Source organism: Aphidius gifuensis, linkage group LG5 (genome assembly GCF_014905175.1).
Source record: "Aphidius gifuensis isolate YNYX2018 linkage group LG5, ASM1490517v1, whole genome shotgun sequence".
NCBI classification, from domain to species: Eukaryota; Metazoa; Arthropoda; class Insecta; order Hymenoptera; family Braconidae; genus Aphidius; species Aphidius gifuensis.
The window spans coordinates 18,124,168-18,143,364 of NC_057792.1; the positions used below are offsets into that span (position 1 = coordinate 18,124,168).

At 26.0% G+C, this 19,197-nt stretch overlaps 4 protein-coding genes across 8 annotated transcripts in view; 2 read left to right on the forward strand and 2 right to left on the reverse strand.

Moving 5' to 3' along the window:
• Window positions 1-1,787: 1,787 nt before the first annotated feature.
• LOC122858169 (barH-like 2 homeobox protein) lies at window positions 1,788-4,001 on the reverse strand. The gene is made up of 3 exons (XM_044160894.1): window positions 3,895-4,001; window positions 3,064-3,388; window positions 1,788-2,175 (listed from the first exon to the last, which is right to left on the reverse strand). Exons 1-3 carry the CDS (start codon window positions 3,962-3,964, stop codon window positions 1,914-1,916), a joined length of 657 nt encoding a protein of 218 aa, XP_044016829.1. The 5' UTR covers window positions 3,965-4,001; the 3' UTR covers window positions 1,788-1,913.
• A 3,479-nt stretch (window positions 4,002-7,480) lies between these two features.
• The window catches only part of LOC122858081 (inactivation-no-after-potential D protein), a 42,688-nt gene continuing 30,971 nt past the window's right edge, over window positions 7,481-19,197 (reverse strand). The window contains exons 1-19 of one of the 4 annotated variants that reach the window (XM_044160755.1): window positions 12,227-12,289; window positions 11,702-11,836; window positions 11,544-11,639; window positions 11,306-11,425; window positions 11,138-11,239; window positions 10,977-11,059; window positions 10,677-10,842; window positions 10,515-10,605; window positions 10,225-10,421; window positions 10,073-10,167; window positions 9,898-9,964; window positions 9,603-9,650; window positions 9,347-9,448; window positions 9,016-9,087; window positions 8,776-8,920; window positions 8,540-8,688; window positions 8,292-8,447; window positions 8,075-8,209; window positions 7,481-7,995 (exon numbers count right to left, since the gene is read on the reverse strand). In XM_044160755.1, the coding sequence (XP_044016690.1) occupies window positions 7,828-7,995; window positions 8,075-8,209; window positions 8,292-8,447; window positions 8,540-8,688; window positions 8,776-8,920; window positions 9,016-9,087; window positions 9,347-9,448; window positions 9,603-9,650; window positions 9,898-9,964; window positions 10,073-10,167; window positions 10,225-10,421; window positions 10,515-10,605; window positions 10,677-10,842; window positions 10,977-11,059; window positions 11,138-11,239; window positions 11,306-11,425; window positions 11,544-11,639; window positions 11,702-11,818 (2,109 nt within the window). In that variant the 5' untranslated portion in view covers window positions 11,819-11,836; window positions 12,227-12,289 and the 3' untranslated portion in view covers window positions 7,481-7,827. Of the gene's footprint in view, window positions 7,996-8,074; window positions 8,210-8,291; window positions 8,448-8,539; window positions 8,689-8,775; window positions 8,921-9,015; window positions 9,088-9,346; window positions 9,449-9,602; window positions 9,651-9,897; window positions 9,965-10,072; window positions 10,168-10,224; window positions 10,422-10,514; window positions 10,606-10,676; window positions 10,843-10,976; window positions 11,060-11,137; window positions 11,240-11,305; window positions 11,426-11,543; window positions 11,640-11,701; window positions 11,837-12,139; window positions 12,176-12,226; window positions 12,290-19,028; window positions 19,193-19,197 lie in introns of those variants that run through there. The other 3 variants (XM_044160757.1, XM_044160756.1, XM_044160758.1) reach the window with 3 other exon arrangements.
• On the forward strand, window positions 12,650-15,554 carry LOC122858143 (L-galactose dehydrogenase-like). 2 transcript variants are annotated; one of them, XM_044160856.1, is made up of 7 exons: window positions 12,650-13,040; window positions 13,336-13,476; window positions 13,602-13,719; window positions 13,811-13,972; window positions 14,054-14,287; window positions 14,348-14,652; window positions 14,772-15,554. In XM_044160856.1, coding segments are annotated over exons 1-7 (1,038 nt in total). In that variant the 5' UTR covers window positions 12,650-13,038; the 3' UTR covers window positions 14,848-15,554. The 2 variants fall into 2 exon arrangements, with proteins under 2 accessions (XP_044016791.1, XP_044016793.1); XM_044160858.1 differs by having other exon boundaries at window positions 12,802-13,044.
• Window positions 15,439-18,997, forward strand: LOC122858080 (prolyl endopeptidase-like). The gene is made up of 11 exons (XM_044160754.1): window positions 15,439-15,554; window positions 15,877-16,100; window positions 16,201-16,388; window positions 16,475-16,700; window positions 16,773-16,929; window positions 17,014-17,214; window positions 17,292-17,588; window positions 17,663-17,811; window positions 17,878-18,090; window positions 18,164-18,491; window positions 18,624-18,997. The coding sequence occupies exons 1-11, from the start codon at window positions 15,486-15,488 to the stop codon at window positions 18,687-18,689; spliced, it is 2,118 nt and encodes a 705-aa protein (XP_044016689.1). The 5' UTR covers window positions 15,439-15,485; the 3' UTR covers window positions 18,690-18,997.

Consider the following 19,197-nt stretch of genomic DNA (forward strand, 5'->3'; position numbering starts at 1 on the left):
TTTTTATTAAAAATTTATTAGCAAAAAAATTTAAAAAATTGATGAATATTTACTTAATGTAATATAATTTCTAAATAATTTGGTTGGTTTTTTTTCCAGTTATTAAACGGAATGAAGAATTTTTTTGAAAATTTAAAGGATAATAGAAATAAGGTTTCTCAATAATTTAGGTACAAAAAAACTCGAGAGAAATATTTTTTTTACAAGCCAAATAGTACTATATGCACTATGTTATTTTGAAGTTTTTTTATAAAGTTTAAAATTAATTCGATATATCAGGTATCCACTACGTTTTTTCGAATAATAATTTTTTTTTTTTTCCGTATAATTTAAAAATGCACTTACTTATCTGCAAACGTGTTGAGCTTTTACGAAAAATTTTAATTTTTTATTGTTTTTTTAATCATGTAAATTTTTTTATCTTGCTTCTCATATAGCTTTTGAGTTATGAATAATAAGAATGAAAAAAAACGGGCTTTCATTTTGGTGCATTCACCAAGTTTGGTATAAAAAATAATTGATTGCGCCTTTGAAGTACTGAAACAAGGAGTTAGGCACGTGCTTAAGTGCCTGCTGACTTTGAATTCACTATTTATGCGTGACGTCTCTTGGACGATCTTCTTTTCTTCTGCTTATTCTTTGTGTGTATATTATTTACACTCACAACAATGCAGTACATGCGATTGCACTCATGAATATAACTGGATTGTAATTTATAAAAAAAAAGTAAATAACATCACGCGCACTACAAAATAATACGAAAAAGAAAAAAATTTATTTCTATTGTGGTATTACACGTGACTCTACAACCCTCTTTGGTAAAAATTTTTTATAAAATCATTTTATTGAAAAAATGGACAAATTAAATGATTCTAGTTTTATAAAAATTTCATACGACGGAGGAAGAAAAATAACTTGTATAATTTTAAATTGAACGTGAACAAAAACAAAAAAAAATTTCGAAACCAAAATAGAAATTAAACAATTTCTTTTTCAATTAAATTGCTTATTTGTCTTTTAAAACTTTTTATGCGATATATATTTTTTGATAGATTTTATATTCCAAAAAATCTTACAAAAATTGTATCGAGTTTTGTTTGAAAACCTTCGCGAAATTCATCATTTTTAGCGATAGAAAAAGATAAGAATTTTTAAGTTACCGACGGAATTCAATCCCGCGCGAGACTTGAATTTCGAAATCTTTTATTTCTGATTTGTTGATTATATTAAGTAATTAGATTACTTGAGATAAAATAAATATTCTCTGTAAAATCTCCACCATTTTACAAAGCAAATATGCAAATACTCGTTGCATAAATTTATGTTAAATTTTGACACGGGTAAAAAAGGACAAACACTCTTGTATTTGATATATAAAAAAATAATTACATCAAAGAAATTAATTTTCCCTGTATATATAGAACATATCATAACGCATAGTTCAAGCTAGATTAATATTAAAATATGTTGCCTATAATTCTATAAACTATTTTGATAAAGAAAAAAAAAAAAAAAAACTTGGATCATTTTTAAGATAAAGCGGGATTAATTTGACAAAAAAAATATGTAAAATTATTCAGATTATTAATTTAATTTAATTAATTCTTCTCTAATAGACCCAGTAGCCTTCAAGGTCACTTACAATTTGTAAAATAATATATATACGTTATAATAAATTTTGTGAATAAACATAATCCGTTTGTTATACGCATCAATGTTTATATATATGTATAAATAATATTGCAATAAATGTGTTATTTAACAGAATTTAAATAATACTCACTAAAATATAGCATAAGTGTGATTACATATGTACAAAATGTGTGTGATAATAAATATATTTTTCGATAGCATTAATTCAGGACTAGTTAGAAAATATGTGATTGTCCTGTTATTAATTAATTTGAATCAGGCTAAAGTGGACAACCATGTACATATGTGACATTTCGAAATAAAGCTGCAGCGGTTGATAAAAATGCTGCTGATGCTGATGTTTGTGGTGATGATACTACTGGATGATGAGTTGAATTTTGTGTTTGTGTATATGCTGTTGAACAAAATGTCTCTAAATTACCATGATGAAAATCTACACCACGTACTAATAATTCTTTTTCAACTGTTGCTTGTTGTCGTAATTGTTCAAGACGAAGTTGATTTTGTCGTTTCCACTTTGTTCTGAAAACAAATTGAATAATAATTTTATTTATCAATTACAAATTATTGTAACTAGATTCGATTTAAGTCACGCAATTGAATGTCCATATTTTTATTTTTTTACATTGATATATAAGTCTGAATATTTCGTAATAAATATAATGCTTGACCCACGACGAAAATTTTTTTTTGCCTGTTTCTAATTAAGTCTAATAAGTAGAAGACCAATGATTTTTTCAAATAGATTTAGGATTTATCTCTAGTTTTTGAGAATGTCCTATGTACACGTCTTTGATTGCGACGGATCGCTCTAATTTGACAACTGTCACCCTCGTTTGCATATAATTTTTCCCCTATAATTAGTATCGAATTTTGATATAGGATAAAATTTCCATCGATTGAAATAGCGACGGATATTTGATGTTGCGAAACATCTGTCAGAAAAACATTCTCCGGTAACCAAATGGTTGAATCAATTCACCCGGAAAACACCAATTTTGATTCGATTCCCTCGGAGGATATAGACTCGTTTTTCCGAATTTCCTTTTTGTTCAAAATTTTTATCAAATCGAATCGGCGTAGTCAAACACTCAAACGCGAAAATCACAAGTCAAATTTCTCTTGTATCGAATTTACGAAAAAAAAAAAATTCATTTTGATTTATATTTTTTTTTTTAGCTACGTCAATAGGAAAAATGTAAAATAAATTTTTTTTTTTTTTTTCTACAATATAAATTAACAAATTAATTTAAATATATACTTATACAATTTTTTTTTTTATAATTAAAAATTTAATAATTCAAATATACGTAAATAAAAAAAAAAAAATTCATAAATTTATCAATTAATAATTGGTTTTATATTTATTTAAAAAAATGATAAAAAATATAATTTATAAATTCGACTTACCTACGATTTTGGTACCAAGTTTTAACTTGTGTTTCTGAAAGTGAAAGAGCATCAGCAACATCACTTCGATCAGCAACACTCAGGTATTTTTGACATCGAAATTTTCTTTCTAAATATGCAAGTTGTGCATGAGTAAAAGCTGTTCTTCTTCTACGTGGTTTACGACATGCTGGTACAGATGAACCATAAGATTTTGTTAAATTTGATGAACCGGGTGATGGTGACATATTAGTTGAAATACTTTCCAATCTAGCATAAGGACTACTACCAGGGTCAATAGTATCTTCAGAGTCTGAATGAATAGCCAAATCATCCTCTGAGTCATCTATACATAAATGAAAAAAAAAAATATATAGTTAATGATCAATTTCAATAAACTAATAAAATACTAAGTATGCCCATTGGCCTTTGAATTCATATATATGTATTCTTTGGGATTGATCAAGTAGTGTTATGTATAACGAGGCATAATAAGTCTATCTGTACCTCTTTAAGACCATCTGTAGAATCCACGGGATTTTCAGCTTAATGGGGACCCCCCTACAGATAGCTCTTGCCAATGAAATAATCAAATGGCACCACAGGGGTGCATGAAATAACGAGAAACTCCCTATCTCATGACACGTGACTATTTTTATTTCTATTATTTTTATTTTTCTATTGTTGATTATTGCGTGTGTACGCAATTGAAGAAATCAAAAAAAAAAAATAATAAAAAAAATAAAAATCATAAATATAAATTCAATTGGCTTAATTTTATACACTGGCATAGTAGATTTCTATATAATTTCTTTTTTTATTTTAATTTTAATAATTATAAATTATTATTACCTTGAATTTGATTTGCTAGCACATCACCAAGAAGATCTTTTATAAGAAATGATTTATTTTCCTGCATCATATTTATTATTTCAAGTAAACAATAATAAATAAATAACAATAATAATATAAGTCATTAAAAAAACAAATATATAATTAAACTGTCACAAAAATTTCAATAAATTATATTAACAAATTAATAACACTAAAATTATTTGATCATAATGATAATTATCAAAGTTAAACACTGTTAATTTGTTATTCTTTACACATTTTTCATGATTAATTTAAAAAAGCACCTTTAAACTGAGCTTTTTTCGAAATATATTTTTAATATTTTCAACTGTCCAACTTTTCAATCTAAGGTGAAGCGTCCGCATCGAATTAATCTACCCGTTTATTTTGAACGATCTTTATAATACCCGCTTGATTTTCTGCAGCCATTTTGGGGGCGTTGGATTTGTGATGCTTAGGTATATCTCCAGGGTTATGAAATATTTCAACGGGATTGGCGAGGATAAGCAAAACGAGTGGGTTGTAAAGGAGTGTAAATCTGTTGCATTGGCTGTAAAAAATTTATGATGAATGTGATTGGATGAGCTTAAACGTCAAAATAAAGTTAGTTGACGTTGACACTGAGTGGGAGGGTTACGAATAAGTTTTATATCAACACTCAACAGATCATTGCTATATTAACTAGCAGTTAAATAGATATGCAAATTATTCTATTATATCTGTCTTTATTTTTTTTCATAACATATACATGTAAAATATTATTATAGTTCATTTTACTCTATTGCTAATTAGTATTATATTGTTGTAACATTTGACTGATTTTTAATCTGTTTGGATCAATTTTTTGTTAAATTAATTATAAATATACTTGTTTAAAATTTATATATTTTAGGAAAAAGTTCTCATGTTATTAGTACGACATAGCATTAATTGAGGGGTCTGATACTCCCCGCTGATTTCTACAATGATTACTTGAAATTTCTATGTAAAATTCAACGTAGCTCGTTGTGAGCTTTTAATAGTTGATTTGCATTTTTATATTGCTGTTGTTTTTATTGTAATTACAATTATAATGAAAACCATAATTATAATAGTCATTTTGAAATTTATAGATTATTATAACATTTTATAATATGTTTCAAATCGATGATATAAAATTTTCGCTAATTAAATTAAATTAAAAGATGAAATACTTGTTTTATTGTATAATTTTCAATTTAGTAATAAGTGGTCAAATTATTCTGGGTTTATATTTGCAAACGTATAGAAAAGAATTTCGAAATAGTAATATTTTTTTTTTCGATCATGGTCTGTGAAAAGTCACATGTCACAAAAGATCGTAGTGGCAGAAAAAAAATTCAAAATTCAAAATTCACTCCAATATTTAAAAACAGACTTTTTCGTCTGATTTTTTTTGCATCGTGTCAGTTTAAATGTAAAATTATATGTACAATAAATTTTAAAAATTATTTTTTAAATAGAACAATAATTATACCAGATATAATAATTAATTTCTACTATACTTTTATTTATGTATGTTAGAAATTTTTTATTCCAATTGTTGATTTACTTTTATTTTATTTTTATTATTTTTAAATATTAATATTGAAAATTTACCACACGAATGAGTCTTTATTTTATCTAACACATTGCAAAAAAAAAAAAAAAAAAATCAATCAAGAAAATGTATTTATTTTTAAAGAAACGATTTTTCGATTTATCAATTTCTATATATAATAATTTTTTTTCTGCCATCACGGTTCATGGAACGTGTTTCTTCACTCGAAAAGAAAGAAGTTCAAAATATCATACAGCTAAAGATTTGTTTCATTCGATTCTTGATCGATTGAACTCGTTATCAGTGATTTTTTTTCCAACCCCATTTAATAAATAAATTTTTAAAAAATAATTACAGTCAATTTTTAATTCATTACGATTCGAGTAATGAAATTATACCTGTACATTTTTTTGAATGCATCTGAGAATCAGTGATATGCGTGATATTGATTCTGTCTAGTGCAAGAATTCAACACAAAAGCACGCATTCAATGATCATATGGAACAGTATAATACGCATATCAGTGGGAGCATCTGATTACTTCCAAATGAGTGTCAAAATATTTAAAAATTATCCTTTAAAAAACAGATGATAATGTCAATCTTTTCATACAATATACGAAAGAATTTCTGCATGAAAAAATATTTCACATCTCCATATATTTTTTATGAATAAAATAATTTTATATTTTGTAAAAAAATTTGATGAAAATATTGAAATATTATTTTAAAATGCTTAAACCTTTTTTTTTCTCAATTCATAAAATAAACTTTTCAAGATATTTCAACTCTCGGTGCTCTCATTAATAAAAATGAATTTTTTAATGCAAAAAAAAAAAAAAAAAAACATTTTCATATATATCTCTGAAGAGCCTGCACATATTAATTATAATTTTTAGTTAATGATTAAAAAAAAAAAAAATAAACAAAAAATATATATAGATAAACGAATAAAAAACAAGTCAACGAAAAGATATAAAGAATAAATTTCAATGAGTACGCATATCTTTTTAGCAAACCTCAAAACTCTCCAGCAAAAAGAACGTAAATGAGAGTTGATCAAGTATTTTACATTTTTTTAAAAATTTATTATCTCTGTCTTTTGCATATCATTTATGAAAGATAAAATAATGGAAAGAAAGATAAAAAAAAAAAGCAAAAAGAAATGTTTTATATTCTCTGTCATACAACCTCGACCTCGCACTAACTTTTCAATCTCAGTTGAAAAATCGTTGGGGAGTACCACATAGTGAATCTCTTGTGGTTCCATGGTTGCCCTGGTAACTATTCACTTCGTCATTGGCTAGCTCAAGAAGACTCCAAAGCCAGTGTGGACCGCCTTCTCTTACTTTTCTACGCTATAAAAATATCCCTTTTTTTTTTTTTTATTACTCACCCCTCTTAATTTTTATTTATTTTTTTATTTTCCTCGCTGTTTTGTTGTACATGTATATATACATGTGAATATGTTTTTAAGTGTATAAGTTTTGCTTGGTGGTTAACTTCAATGAGCAGATAACAAGCCACCCTCTCAACATTGCCCTATAATATTTATTCGCATAAACGGACTTTGTGGCTTTGTGAAATCAACCACCGTTTGTATAGTGAGGATATACACTACACTTTCAAACCAATTACTGATATTCATGTATATCTTCCCTTTATATTTTAACTACTATATAATAACTGAAATATATATCTCTTTTCATATCAAAATTCATTGACTTTTAATGATTTTAATCTTCATAGAAAGCAAAAATTTATTTTTCATGAAATTTTTATGTTTAAGAAAGTCATGATTTACAGCAAAAAAAAACGAGAGCTCTTGAAAATTCTTAATTAATAATTTAAAATTTTTTAAACATTTTAAAATCAATATTACATAATTTATTATTATAGATATTTTAAATAAAATATATTTGCAATACTATATACGTTTCTTAAAAATAAAAAAAATAAAAAAAATTGTAAAACAATTATGTGGATTTACTTTAAAGATTTAAAATGATTTGAAACAAAATTATTTGGTGATTTCAAATTTATTGATGACAAATTTCTCGTTGTACATGTAAACTAAAATAATTAATAAATAATTATCATCATAAATTGATAACGAAATAAAAAGATAATGATGCACAGTATTATTAAATAATTATCATTGATACATTGAAAATTATATTTCAATCAAAAATGTATTGACAACTACACTGTATTGAATAATAAATGCATAATCTTCGCAGCTGGAAATTTGAAATTAAATTATAGTAAACAATTTTTCAATATTATTATGTTATTGATATTCAAAAAAGTTTATGAATTTTTTATTTATTTTTGAATATCATCTCGCAACTCACTTGTACAATATATAAATTTTTATTTTGATACTTTATATCGTGTCACTTGAAATTGAAGAGGATCAGATATTTTCATTTGTGTTATAATATTATCAATTGGACTATTCTTGACATCTTCTTTACAAATTGATGTTATTTGATCTCCAATAGATAGCAGCCCAGATTCTAATGCACTGCCACCTTCAAGCTGTAATATAAAATCAAAAATTTAATTTATAAATTAACCACAAGCTTATGATATTTTTTTTTTTCCATGAAAAATTTACCAGTTCAGTTATGTAAGCTCCATTTCCATTTTTAAATCCAGTCAATGAAATTCCAACACCTTTTCCTGGTTTTCTTTGTAATTCAACATCTACTTGTTCGGTTTTAGGCTCATCTTGTAAGACGTTTATTTTAATCTGTAAATATCAACAGAAAAAAATTTATTTAAATAATTAAATGTTAAATAGTAAAAGTCTGTTAATTAGAAATTATTCATACCACTCCAGACATTGTTAGAACCAGTGTTTGAGCTCTTGGATACTCGACAGTTTTAAAATTTTCACCTCCATATTCAAGAATTAAGTTACCTGGTTTAATCTTGCCATCTTTTTCTACAATTCCACCAGGATAAACGTCCAATACAAACACACCACCCTATTGACAATGACGACACAAATATTTTATTTATAATAATAAATTATTTCTCTATTTAAAGATGATAATTTGAAATGAAATTATTAACTTACTGATGGTGTATTGGCTCCTCCACATACAATCATTCCAATTGCAGAATCTTTTGGTCTTGTTAATTCAATTGTTACAGGTTTTCCAGTAACGACTTTGACAACTGCAGCTTCTGGTTTTTTAGCTTCACTTGGCTTTGCTGGCTCTTTATCTGTAGATAAAAGTATTTAAAATTTTGAGAGAATGTATTTTAATTGTACGGAATTAATAGTTAAAGTCAGTTATTAATGATGCGTACTATTTTTTGGATCATCTTTTGATCCTGGTTCTTTTGTGGTTGATGATGCTTTTGGATCTGATGATGCAGCTTCTTTTTTGTTTTTATTTGGATTACATACAACTAATTTCACCATTCCTTCTGCTCTTTTTAATATTTGAGTTGCCTAACAAAAAAGAAAAAATCATTCCGTATAATTAAAAGTTGCCAATTTTTATCTATTGAAAATAGATATTTTTTTTTGTGTTAATTAATATTCACCTCGTCATTTGTACATTCGAGTAAAGTATCTGAATTTATACCTAATATCATATCACCAACTTCTAGGCCAGCCTGTAAATATAAATTTTATCCTTTATGAGTTTGAACAATCTTCCAAGAACAAGGTATAATTTATTAAGGAATTATAAAATGAAAGAGGTAATCTTTGAAAAAAAAATTCCTCTTTGCTAATTATAGTTTCCTGTTACTAAAATTCAATTTAAAAAAAATTGTCTGAAGAATTTTTGATTTTATTGAGGATTTATAAAATAAAGGAAGTGATCTTCGAAAAAAAATATACCTAAATAAATTTTTTTCAATTTCAACTTACTTCTTCGGCCACACTTCCAATTTGCACATCAGATATAAAAATGCCTTTTCCTACATCAGCATGTCTGCCTTCTACAATCATTATTCCCAAACCATAATGACCCTGAAAAATAAATTAATTGAATCAAGTTTTAATGCAAAAGAAATTGACAATATTTGAAATTAAAATTGGTCAACATTAAAATTATATTTTCACAAGTTATTATTTATTGATACTTTATTGAAAAAAAAAATTTTTTAAAAAGTTCTCATCGTACCTTTTTCGCCATTATAGTTCGTACTCCTTCAAAATCAGTGTATTGATCCTATAAAAAAAATTAATACATAAAAAAAAAGAAATATATGAAGTTTTAATAAAAAAAAAAAAATAAAAAATGTAATCAGCTGAAAAAAATTTAAAAAAAAAATAAATTTAATTGAAAAATTATAAATTTTTTAATTAGAAAACTTGAGTCTTGAGTCTTTGGTGATCAGAAATTATTTTTTACAAGAATTTTCTTTTTTAATTTATTGATAATATTAAATTTTTAATTGATGATTGACATAACTCACCGAGTCATCAAGTGTTCTTGGAAATATTGTGACTGGTGGAATTGCCAGTTCATCAGTTGTCGGCCGTCTGTCAAGCAAACATGTTAATATATTACCAAGGCAAATTTAAACAACGTGATTAAAAAAGAAGTGACGTTAATTTAGAAAGCTTTTTAAAATTTTAAAAACCACTTACCTACGTATCACGAGTTTGAGATTATTACCAGGCAAACTTTTTATAACGACAGATGAATTAAGATGACATCTGTCTTTCAGTATATGTCCATTTGCCTGCAATTTTTTATTATTTTTATTTTGTCGAAACGTTAGGCAATATTAATTTTTTACCTCTATTATTTCGTCACCAATTTTAAGTTGTCCACATTCAAAAGCTGCACCTTGTGGATGCAAGCCACAAATAAATACTGCCATCTTTGTTCTATCATGATGGCCAGCTAATGAAATTCCCACATTCTGAATATTTTTTTTGATAGTAACCAACATAACTTCTTTACCAAGACTTTTATATTTTTTTCGAATTTTTTCTGTTAAAATATAATGGTTTACATTCAGTATAATGAGCACATTTTTTTGCTGTCAATTTGATTTAAATTAATTTAAATAATAAATATAATTACGCATTGTATATCCAAATTCATCTTCTTGTTCTGGATCTGCCTCTATTTCTGCTTGAGAACGCTTAACATTGCCAGCACTTTTTCTAGATATCTAAAAGAAAATATATGCAATTTTTTGTTGACTAACAAAATTACCAAACACATTTATTTTTCTTAACTCACTTCCATGCCACCTTTTGTGTACAAATTTCCTTCCATAAATCGTGAATCTTCATCTTCTGAACTTTCATCAGAGCTAAATTTTTTTTTAATCTCAGCATCTTGATTAGTATCTTTAACTTCACTTTTTTGTTTAGCAATTGGTGCATTTGAATTCTTTATTGAAGATCTAAAAAATTTGTTCAGAAAATTCTCTATTTTTTATAAATAAATAACTAAATAAATAATAAAATAAATAAATAAATGTATTTTCTAAATTACAACAAATTTCTACGTTAATTTTTGTATGTAGAAAAATTTTACGTTCGTTGCTTCCGAAGGATTGATTTACGATTTCCATTATCATTTTCCTTTCGTTCAGAGATTATGTCTTTCGAAAGATCCCTCTGTAAATTAAAATTATGTTAAATATAATTTTATATCTGCAACAAAAAGAGAGCAATTAATTTTTATTTTATTTTGACCTCAATTGATCTCATTGCAGATTTATTTGTTGTCATTTTTTGTTGATTATCAATGCTATTTATATCTTCATTGTTATTCTCTTCATTTATTGTTTCTGAACTCTGCAAAACACAGAGTATTATTATTATTATTTATTTTTTTGACAACAGTTAATTTGTTTACAATACCGAAAATACTAAAGACTGAACCCCAAGCTCAATGACACCTTTGCTTTTTCTTATAGTTTCAACAACTTGATCATGAGTTTGATTTTCGAAACCGTCAATTTCGACAATACGGTCACCAATCTTAAGTAAAAAAATAAATTAATTAATTATATTTAAAACAGATTTTGAATTAAATTTGGAAAAAAAAAAACAGAGAAATATTTTCAACAGGAATTATTTGATTATAAAAAATATTTACTCGTAAGTTTCCAGTCATTCCAGCTGGGCTCATTTGCTCAACACTCTTGATAAAAATCCCACGTTTGATACTTCCATTTGCATTGCTTGTGTCAACCTGTACAAAAAAATTAAAATATATTTTTTATAATATATATTAATCATAATAAAAATAATTACCATTCCACTGATGATGCTAAAGCCAAAATTATTTTCCGAGTCCCTTTGTATGCGCACAATTCTCCGTGGTCCCCAACGCATTTTTGTCCGATCATTTTCATCCTGACTGCGACCCATTTTCTTAAAGAATAATTACTAAAAACAAATATGCAAATATCAAATTAATTTATTAGATAACAATAAACTATATATCTGAATTACTAATTCAAAATTTAATTCTACAAATAGGATCACGGTGAAATGACGTGATTCGACTTGTACAAATAAAAAATCACAATTTATATTTATTCGAAGATAATCCATGTGTCAAAAATTTATATGACTATAATTTTTAGAACTTAAATAAATTTTCACAATGTAAATTTTCAAATGAGGAACATTATAAAACTCATTGCCACAAAAAAGTATTAAATTTAATTTGATATAAAATTTAATTACTGTTTTAAAAATATCCAGTACACAATTTAATTGAAATTATTTTTGCATCTTTATATAGCACAATTTAAAAAAAATAAATTAACTCACAAAATAAAATTTTTTTATGTGTCAATCGAAGAAGTCAATATACTAAAGGCAATATACATTCTGTGACCTAGGCAAATGTGCTGATTAAATTAGACTCTGACATAACGAAACCCTTCAAAAGCTCCATGAATCTACAAATATTTGAAATGGAAGGAGAAGGTTTTGTAATAAATATCATTGTTTACATTGCAAGTTAAATAGTTTTCAATATTTATACCTTTTTTTATCTATTTTTGTCTTTAAAATGCATCTCCATCAAGTTAATCTGAATAAAAAATTTATATAAATTCATGGACTCATCTTTTTTAAATTATTTTTGCATTTTTACTCACATAGAAATGTGCCTTAAACTTGAATGCAAATTTTTTTTAAAGCTGGAATTTTTTTTTCTCTGTTTTACTTAAAATAATTAACAAACTAATTTTGTTATTAGATTTTTATTTGTATTGAGATTGGATATAATCAATAATGTTGTTTTGTATGGTATTAATAATTAATTAAAAATACCGTATTTTATACTGGTATTAAATACGGTATCATACAAATTCGCATAAGGCTTCGCTATACTCAGCGTAAAAGTGGGAGTGCATTTTGCAAGTGTAGAGAAGGAGATAAGATAAAAATACGAGACAAAACACTCCACCTCGATCATTATGCAATCATACACATGATGCGCATTAATTATTTTGCAATTAGTCAAACAGTTCAACGAGTTTACTTCATTTTTATTTAATTATCTATAGATTTTAAGTAATTATTAAAATTCAAACATATTATTGGCAAATATATCTGAACAAGTTATTTGTGGAGCTATGTAAGTACATATTTTTTGTTTACGTGTTGGTTCAGTAACGTATCGACCAAAAATATTGCAAAACATACTTCAAATAAATTACTAGCATAGAAACATATATATAGTATCGAATTTCCTGATACAAAATTCAAATGATTATGTCTTAAATATTTAATTAGGACATAAAATTTAGAAAAAATCATTGAAATTTTAATTGATAAACAAAAAAAAATTGAATATTAAATGACTATTTTAATTTTAAAAATTTTCTTATCAAATCAATTGATTGCTTATCTGATTATTTATTGTTTATCAGGGAAAATCTTCCAGCAACTTATGTTGAAGGTTTCCACGACCTTGAGGCAGTAAAAAAAATGGAATACAAACAATTAGGAAAAACAGGATTAATGGTTAGCAAATTGTCATATGGAGGAGGTCCACTTGGATGTCATTACGGGTAAAAAATCTATCTAACTAAATACTGATTTTTTAAAATAATTACAATACATTTAAAAAAAACTATGTAATATTTTTTATTCCTTAAAAAAATTTCAAGTAAAATTTTAATATTGTTTGAGGTAGAATTCCCGATGAAAATGAAGCGATTGAAGCAATAAGGTTTGCCATTCGTCAGGGAATAAATTACATTGATACAGGACCATGGTATGGGCAAGGAAAATCAGAAACTATTATTGGCAAAGTAAGCTTTTTTTCTACATATACTTGATTAGTTAAAAATTTATTAGCATAGTAAAATGATAAATTTAAAATAATACAAATACATTTCTTAGGCATTAAAAGGAATTCCTAGGAAAGCATATTATATTGCTACAAAAGTTGGAAGATATGAACTGGATTTTGATAATATGTTTGATTTTTCTGCAGAAAAAACTCGAAAAAGTTTTAAAAAAAGTTTAGAAAGACTTGGAGTTAATTATGTTGATGTATTGCAAGTATGTAACTTGAAAATTTTTATTTTATTTTCATTTATTTACGGAGCGAGTGTTATGACATTTTTTTTTTTATTGTTTCAGGTTCATGATATTGAATTTGCTCCGTCGTTAGACATAATTATTACTCAAACTCTTCCTGAGTTATCAAAGCTAGTGAGTGAAGGCAAGGTAAAAAATATTGGAATAACTGGTTATCCAGTGTCAGTATTGAAAGAGTGCATTGAAAAAAGTAACATTAATATTGCATGTGTCTTATCATATTCACGCTACACACTTATTGATGATACTTTGCTGAAATACATTCCATTTTTTAAGGTAATATAAACTATTTTACATTAAATGATTTATCACTGATATGGATTATTACAACTTAAGGAGTTCAACATTGGCTTGATCAGTGCTGCAGCACCTTGCATGGGTTTGCTCACAGATCAAGGACCACCTGCATGGCATCCAGCTGATGATGATGTAAAAAAACAATGCAAAAATGCCGTTGAATATTGTCAAAATCATGGCAGTAAAATTGTTAAACTCGCTGTTTGGTTTTCAATGCAGTGCAAAGATATCGATACACATTTAATTGGCATGATGAATGTCAAAGAAGTTGAATCAAATCTTGCTACACTCCATGATGGAATTACAGATAAAGAACAACAATTGCTCAACGAAATACAAAACAAGTATGTTGTATTTTTATATCTTTCGAAAAGTTCAAAAAAATAACCAACTGAAATTTTTCTTAAGGCTTCATCCATTCACATAATAGATGATTATATAATTTTCTTATTTTTTATTTCAGATATTTATCAAATATCAAAGGGCGTCATTGGGAAAATAAAGAGCTTACAATTTATTGGAATAGCATAAAAAAATAAGGGTTTTTTTTATAATTAAATTTCGATTTCATAAAATTTATCGCACAAGTGAAATTTTTGTGTAACCAATAAATATAATCATTTAAATATCATGATATATTTTTAAATTTTTAATTTTTATATTAATTGTAATTTACAAAATAATAAATATTTATTTTTATCTATTTTATCAAAGACAAAATAGACAAAACTGCTTTGTAAAAAATAAAAATGCTCATCTGCACATGTGCCTGCGCAGAAATTTATTGTAAACAATTGATAAAGTTAATTACACTTGACAATGTTAACAGCTCATTGTCTAATAATAATTCCATTAAATATATTGCTTTAATAAGTATTAATAAAATTTATAAAAAACAATAAATAAAAACAGAAAATAAATGATGTATTATACTAAATTAATATGTAAAAAACTTAGGTATGATAATGGTGCAAGATTGATTGTGAACAATGTAAAAGTAGCTTAAAAAAAATTGTGCAGTGTTGTTCAACAATCCATAAATCTTGTCAATTGTCATCTTGATGAATCTCAATTCTCAAGCACTGACATTTTTATAATTTGTGACTGTCTAAAGAAATCCATAAGCACTGCAACAATCATAGTTTAATCAGACAAATAAATCCACGATCAAGTGATCATGGAGAAATTTATTTATCCAGAAGCTCGAAGAGATGAAGAATTTTCGGAAATATATCATGGAGTAGAGGTTAGATTCACAAACAATTAATTTCCTTGTCATCTTATTAGTTTGTATGTTAAAAAATGCTATGGACATTTAATATTTTGTACTTGTAATTTATTAATTTTGTTTATGCTAAATTAAATATTCAAATTTAATTTTTTAATATATTTATATTCATTTAAATTATCTCCTGAAAAATATAATAATAATTTAATAAAAGCATATTGACATTAATTACATTAGTCGACTTTATTATCTTGTTTAAAAAAAGACATAGTCATGCTATTTACTTTTGATAATAAATACATGTTGAATAAATTATTTTAATATCTAATCAATATTTTAGATAAAAGATCCATATCGATGGCTAGAAGATCCAGAATCTGAAGAAACAAAACAATTTGTTGCTGCACAAAATGCTGTTACCAGACCTTATTTGGATGCTTGTCCAGAAAAACAAGATATCTATGATCGTATTAAACAAATGTGGGATGTTCCAAAATCTTATTGTCCACGAAGACATGGTGATAAGTACTACTTTTATAGAAACACTGGTTTACAAAATCAAAGGTAAATAATTGTTCTTTATTATTTATGAATCATCACAAAAAATACCAATTGTCCTACTTATAAATATACATGATTATTTAATTTATTTTATTCTTTTTAGTGTGCTCTTTGTTCAGGATACACTTGACTCAGAACCAGAGATGTTTTTTGATCCCAATAGTCTATCAGAAGACGGCTCTGTGGCTGTTTCTAGTAAAGAGTTCAGCAAAAACGGTCGTATATTGGCTTATGGATTATCCAGTAGTGGCTCAGATTGGAGTACTATACATTTTATGGATACTGAAACACGTAGGAATTTAACTTAATTAACTACAAAATTTTATACTTGTGTTGTTTTATTCAAGACTAATGCGTTTAAAAAAAAATATTTTCAGGCAAAAAATACCCTGAAGTATTGGAAAAAATTAAGTATTCACCAATAACTTGGACAAATGATAATCTTGGAATTTTTTATGGTACATATATTGATCAAAAAGGTGTAACAGATGGTTCTGAAACAGTTGGAGCAAGAGATCAAAAATTATGTTATCATCGTATTGGAACACCACAATCAGAGGATGTTATTGTTGTTGAATTTCCAGAAGAACCATTATGGAGAATGTAAGTTGAATGATTATTAAAATATTAAAGTAAAATTTTATATTATTAAAATATTTAAAATCTTTATTACAGTGGAGCTATTGTATCAAATTGTGGAAAATGGTTAATAATAACACCAAGAAAAGATTGTCGTGATAATCTAGTTTATTTTACTTCTCTTGAAGACAACAAGCTTGATGGAAAATTACCATTGAAAAAAATTGTCGATAAATTTGAAGCTGATTATGAGGTTTGTTGAAGTTTATTTAATTGTTTATTATTGATTCATGTGTTGATAATTTAATGTTGATAAATTTTTCATGATTATATTTAGTTTATCACAACTGAAGGAACAAGTGCAATATTTAGAACTAATAAAAATGCACCAAATTATCAATTGATAAGCATTGATTTAAATGATTATGCTAGTGATAAATGGACTACATTACTTCCTGAACATCCAGAGTATGTTTTAGACTGGGCAGCTGCTGTTGATGGTGATAAATTTGTTGCATGTTACATTGAAGATGTCAAAGTAATATATTTTTATTTTAATAAAACGTTTAATTGTATTAATGATTTTTAAAAATACTAAATTAATTAATTTTACAGCATGTTCTTAAACTGCACAGTTTAAAAACAGGAGAAGTGATTAAAAAATATACACTTGAACATGATACAATTGTTGGATTTAGTGGTGATAAAGATTACTCTGATTTTTTCTTTCATTCAACTTCATTTACAACTCCTGGTATTATATATGCTGTTGATCTTAAAAAAGATTTAGAAGCAAAAGTTCATCATGAGATGAAAGTCAGTGGATTTGATCCTAAAAATTACAAAACTAAACAAGTTTTTTATCCAAGTAAAGATGGTACTCTTATACCAATGTTCATTTTAACCCACAAAGTAAGTTGAAATCAAAAATAATATTTTTTGTATTATCATAAAATCATTGTATTATGAAATTTAATAATTTTTAGGATGCAGTTTTGGATGGATCAATGCCAGCTCTTTTATATGGATATGGTGGATTTAATATCAGCATTCAAGCAACATTCAGTGTCACAAGACTAGCATTTGTTCAGCATTTAAAGGGTGTAGTTGCAATTGCAAATATTCGTGGAGGAGGGTAAATAAAATTAATAAATATTATTTAGCTAAACTTGAATAATTATACTGTTTTATAATTTTACAGAGAATACGGAGAAAAATGGCATAATGGTGGACGTTTTTTGAATAAGCAAAATGGCTTTGATGATTTTCAATATGCAGCAAAATATTTAATTGATAACAATTACACTTGTGCAGAAAAATTAACAATTCAAGGTGGAAGTAATGGTGGTTTATTGGTTGCTGCATGTGTTAATCAACGTCCTGATTTATTTGGTGCAGCAATTGCCGAAGTTGGGTGTGTATTTTACTTGATAATCATAATTATTATTAGCAATTATTAATGTATTATTTTATTGGCTTTTTTTTAGTGTTATGGACATGCTACGTTTCCATAAATTTACTGTTGGATATGCTTGGGTATCTGATTATGGTTGTTCAGATGAAAAAGAACATTTTGAAAATTTAATTAAATATTCACCTCTTCACAATGTACGTCCACCAAGTAACAATGGTCAATATCCAGCAGTATTATTATTGACTGCTGATCATGATGATCGTGTAGTACCACTTCACAGCTTAAAATTAATAGCAACTCTTCAGCATACACTTGGAAAATTGCCACAACAAACTAAACCTCTTATGGCAAGAATTGAGACAAAAGCTGGCCACGGCAGTGGTAAGCCAACAAGTAAAATTGTAAGTATATTTTTCTATTAACGAATAATTAAAATTACAATACAATTACAAGTAATATTTAATTATTTAAATGAAAAACACTTGCTTTTTGTTTTTTTTTAAATAAAAGTTAAATTTATTTATTCATTTCAGATTGGTCAAAGTACTGATATTTTAGCATTCATCATTAGAACTCTAAGATTAAAGTTCTATAAATAAATACTAATTAATATTCGAAAAAAAACACTGGAATATTTTTTTATAGCAGTAATTGAGTTTGTAAGTGTTGTATTTTCTTTTGATAATATATTCAAGAACAAATAAAAAAGCTGTTGATTAAATATACAAAAAAAAAAAGGTAAATTTTAATACTTAAATAACCTAATTATTTTATTCATCAACTTGCTGAATTGAGTTTATCTTTTAACATGTTTTTTGGACATCTGGCATAATCTAAATAAATAAATAAAATTAGTATCTAGATGGAATATATAAAATTTTATTTAAAAATAAAAAAGTATTTCGAAATTTTATTGCGTTTGAGTATTTTTAACTTACTTTAACTAGAGTTTATGAAAACTTTGGTATAATCTGTGACGAAGGCAAGTCTAGATGAACAATTCATATTAATTTAATGATAAAAATTAATACGTCATCATTGACAAAGCTCCATGAGCATAGAGTTTAATAATATATATTTTCCTTTAAATGATTAATTTACTCTTCT

Bases quoted from the DNA above. Each gene is read 5' to 3' on its own strand.
- LOC122858169 (XM_044160894.1), bottom strand. From the start codon at position 3,964: ATGATGCAGGAAAATAAATCATTTCTTATAAAAGATCTTCTTGGTGAT. The intron at 3,389-3,894 runs GTAATAATAATT...ATTTATGTATAG, and splicing joins GCTAGCAAATCAAATTCAAG to ATGACTCAGAGGATGATTTG. The intron at 2,176-3,063 runs GTAAGTCGAATT...ATTTGTTTTCAG, and splicing joins ACTTGGTACCAAAATCGTAG to AACAAAGTGGAAACGACAAA.
- LOC122858143 (XM_044160856.1), top strand. The intron at 13,477-13,601 runs GTAAAAAATCTA...TGTTTGAGGTAG, and splicing joins CCACTTGGATGTCATTACGG to AATTCCCGATGAAAATGAAG. The intron at 13,973-14,053 runs GTATGTAACTTG...TTATTGTTTCAG, and splicing joins ATTATGTTGATGTATTGCAA to GTTCATGATATTGAATTTGC.
- LOC122858080 (XM_044160754.1), top strand. From the start codon at position 15,486: ATGGAGAAATTTATTTATCCAGAAGCTCGAAGAGATGAAGAATTTTCG. The intron at 17,589-17,662 runs GTAAGTTGAAAT...AATAATTTTTAG, and splicing joins TGTTCATTTTAACCCACAAA to GATGCAGTTTTGGATGGATC. The intron at 17,812-17,877 runs GTAAATAAAATT...ATAATTTTACAG, and splicing joins GCAAATATTCGTGGAGGAGG to AGAATACGGAGAAAAATGGC.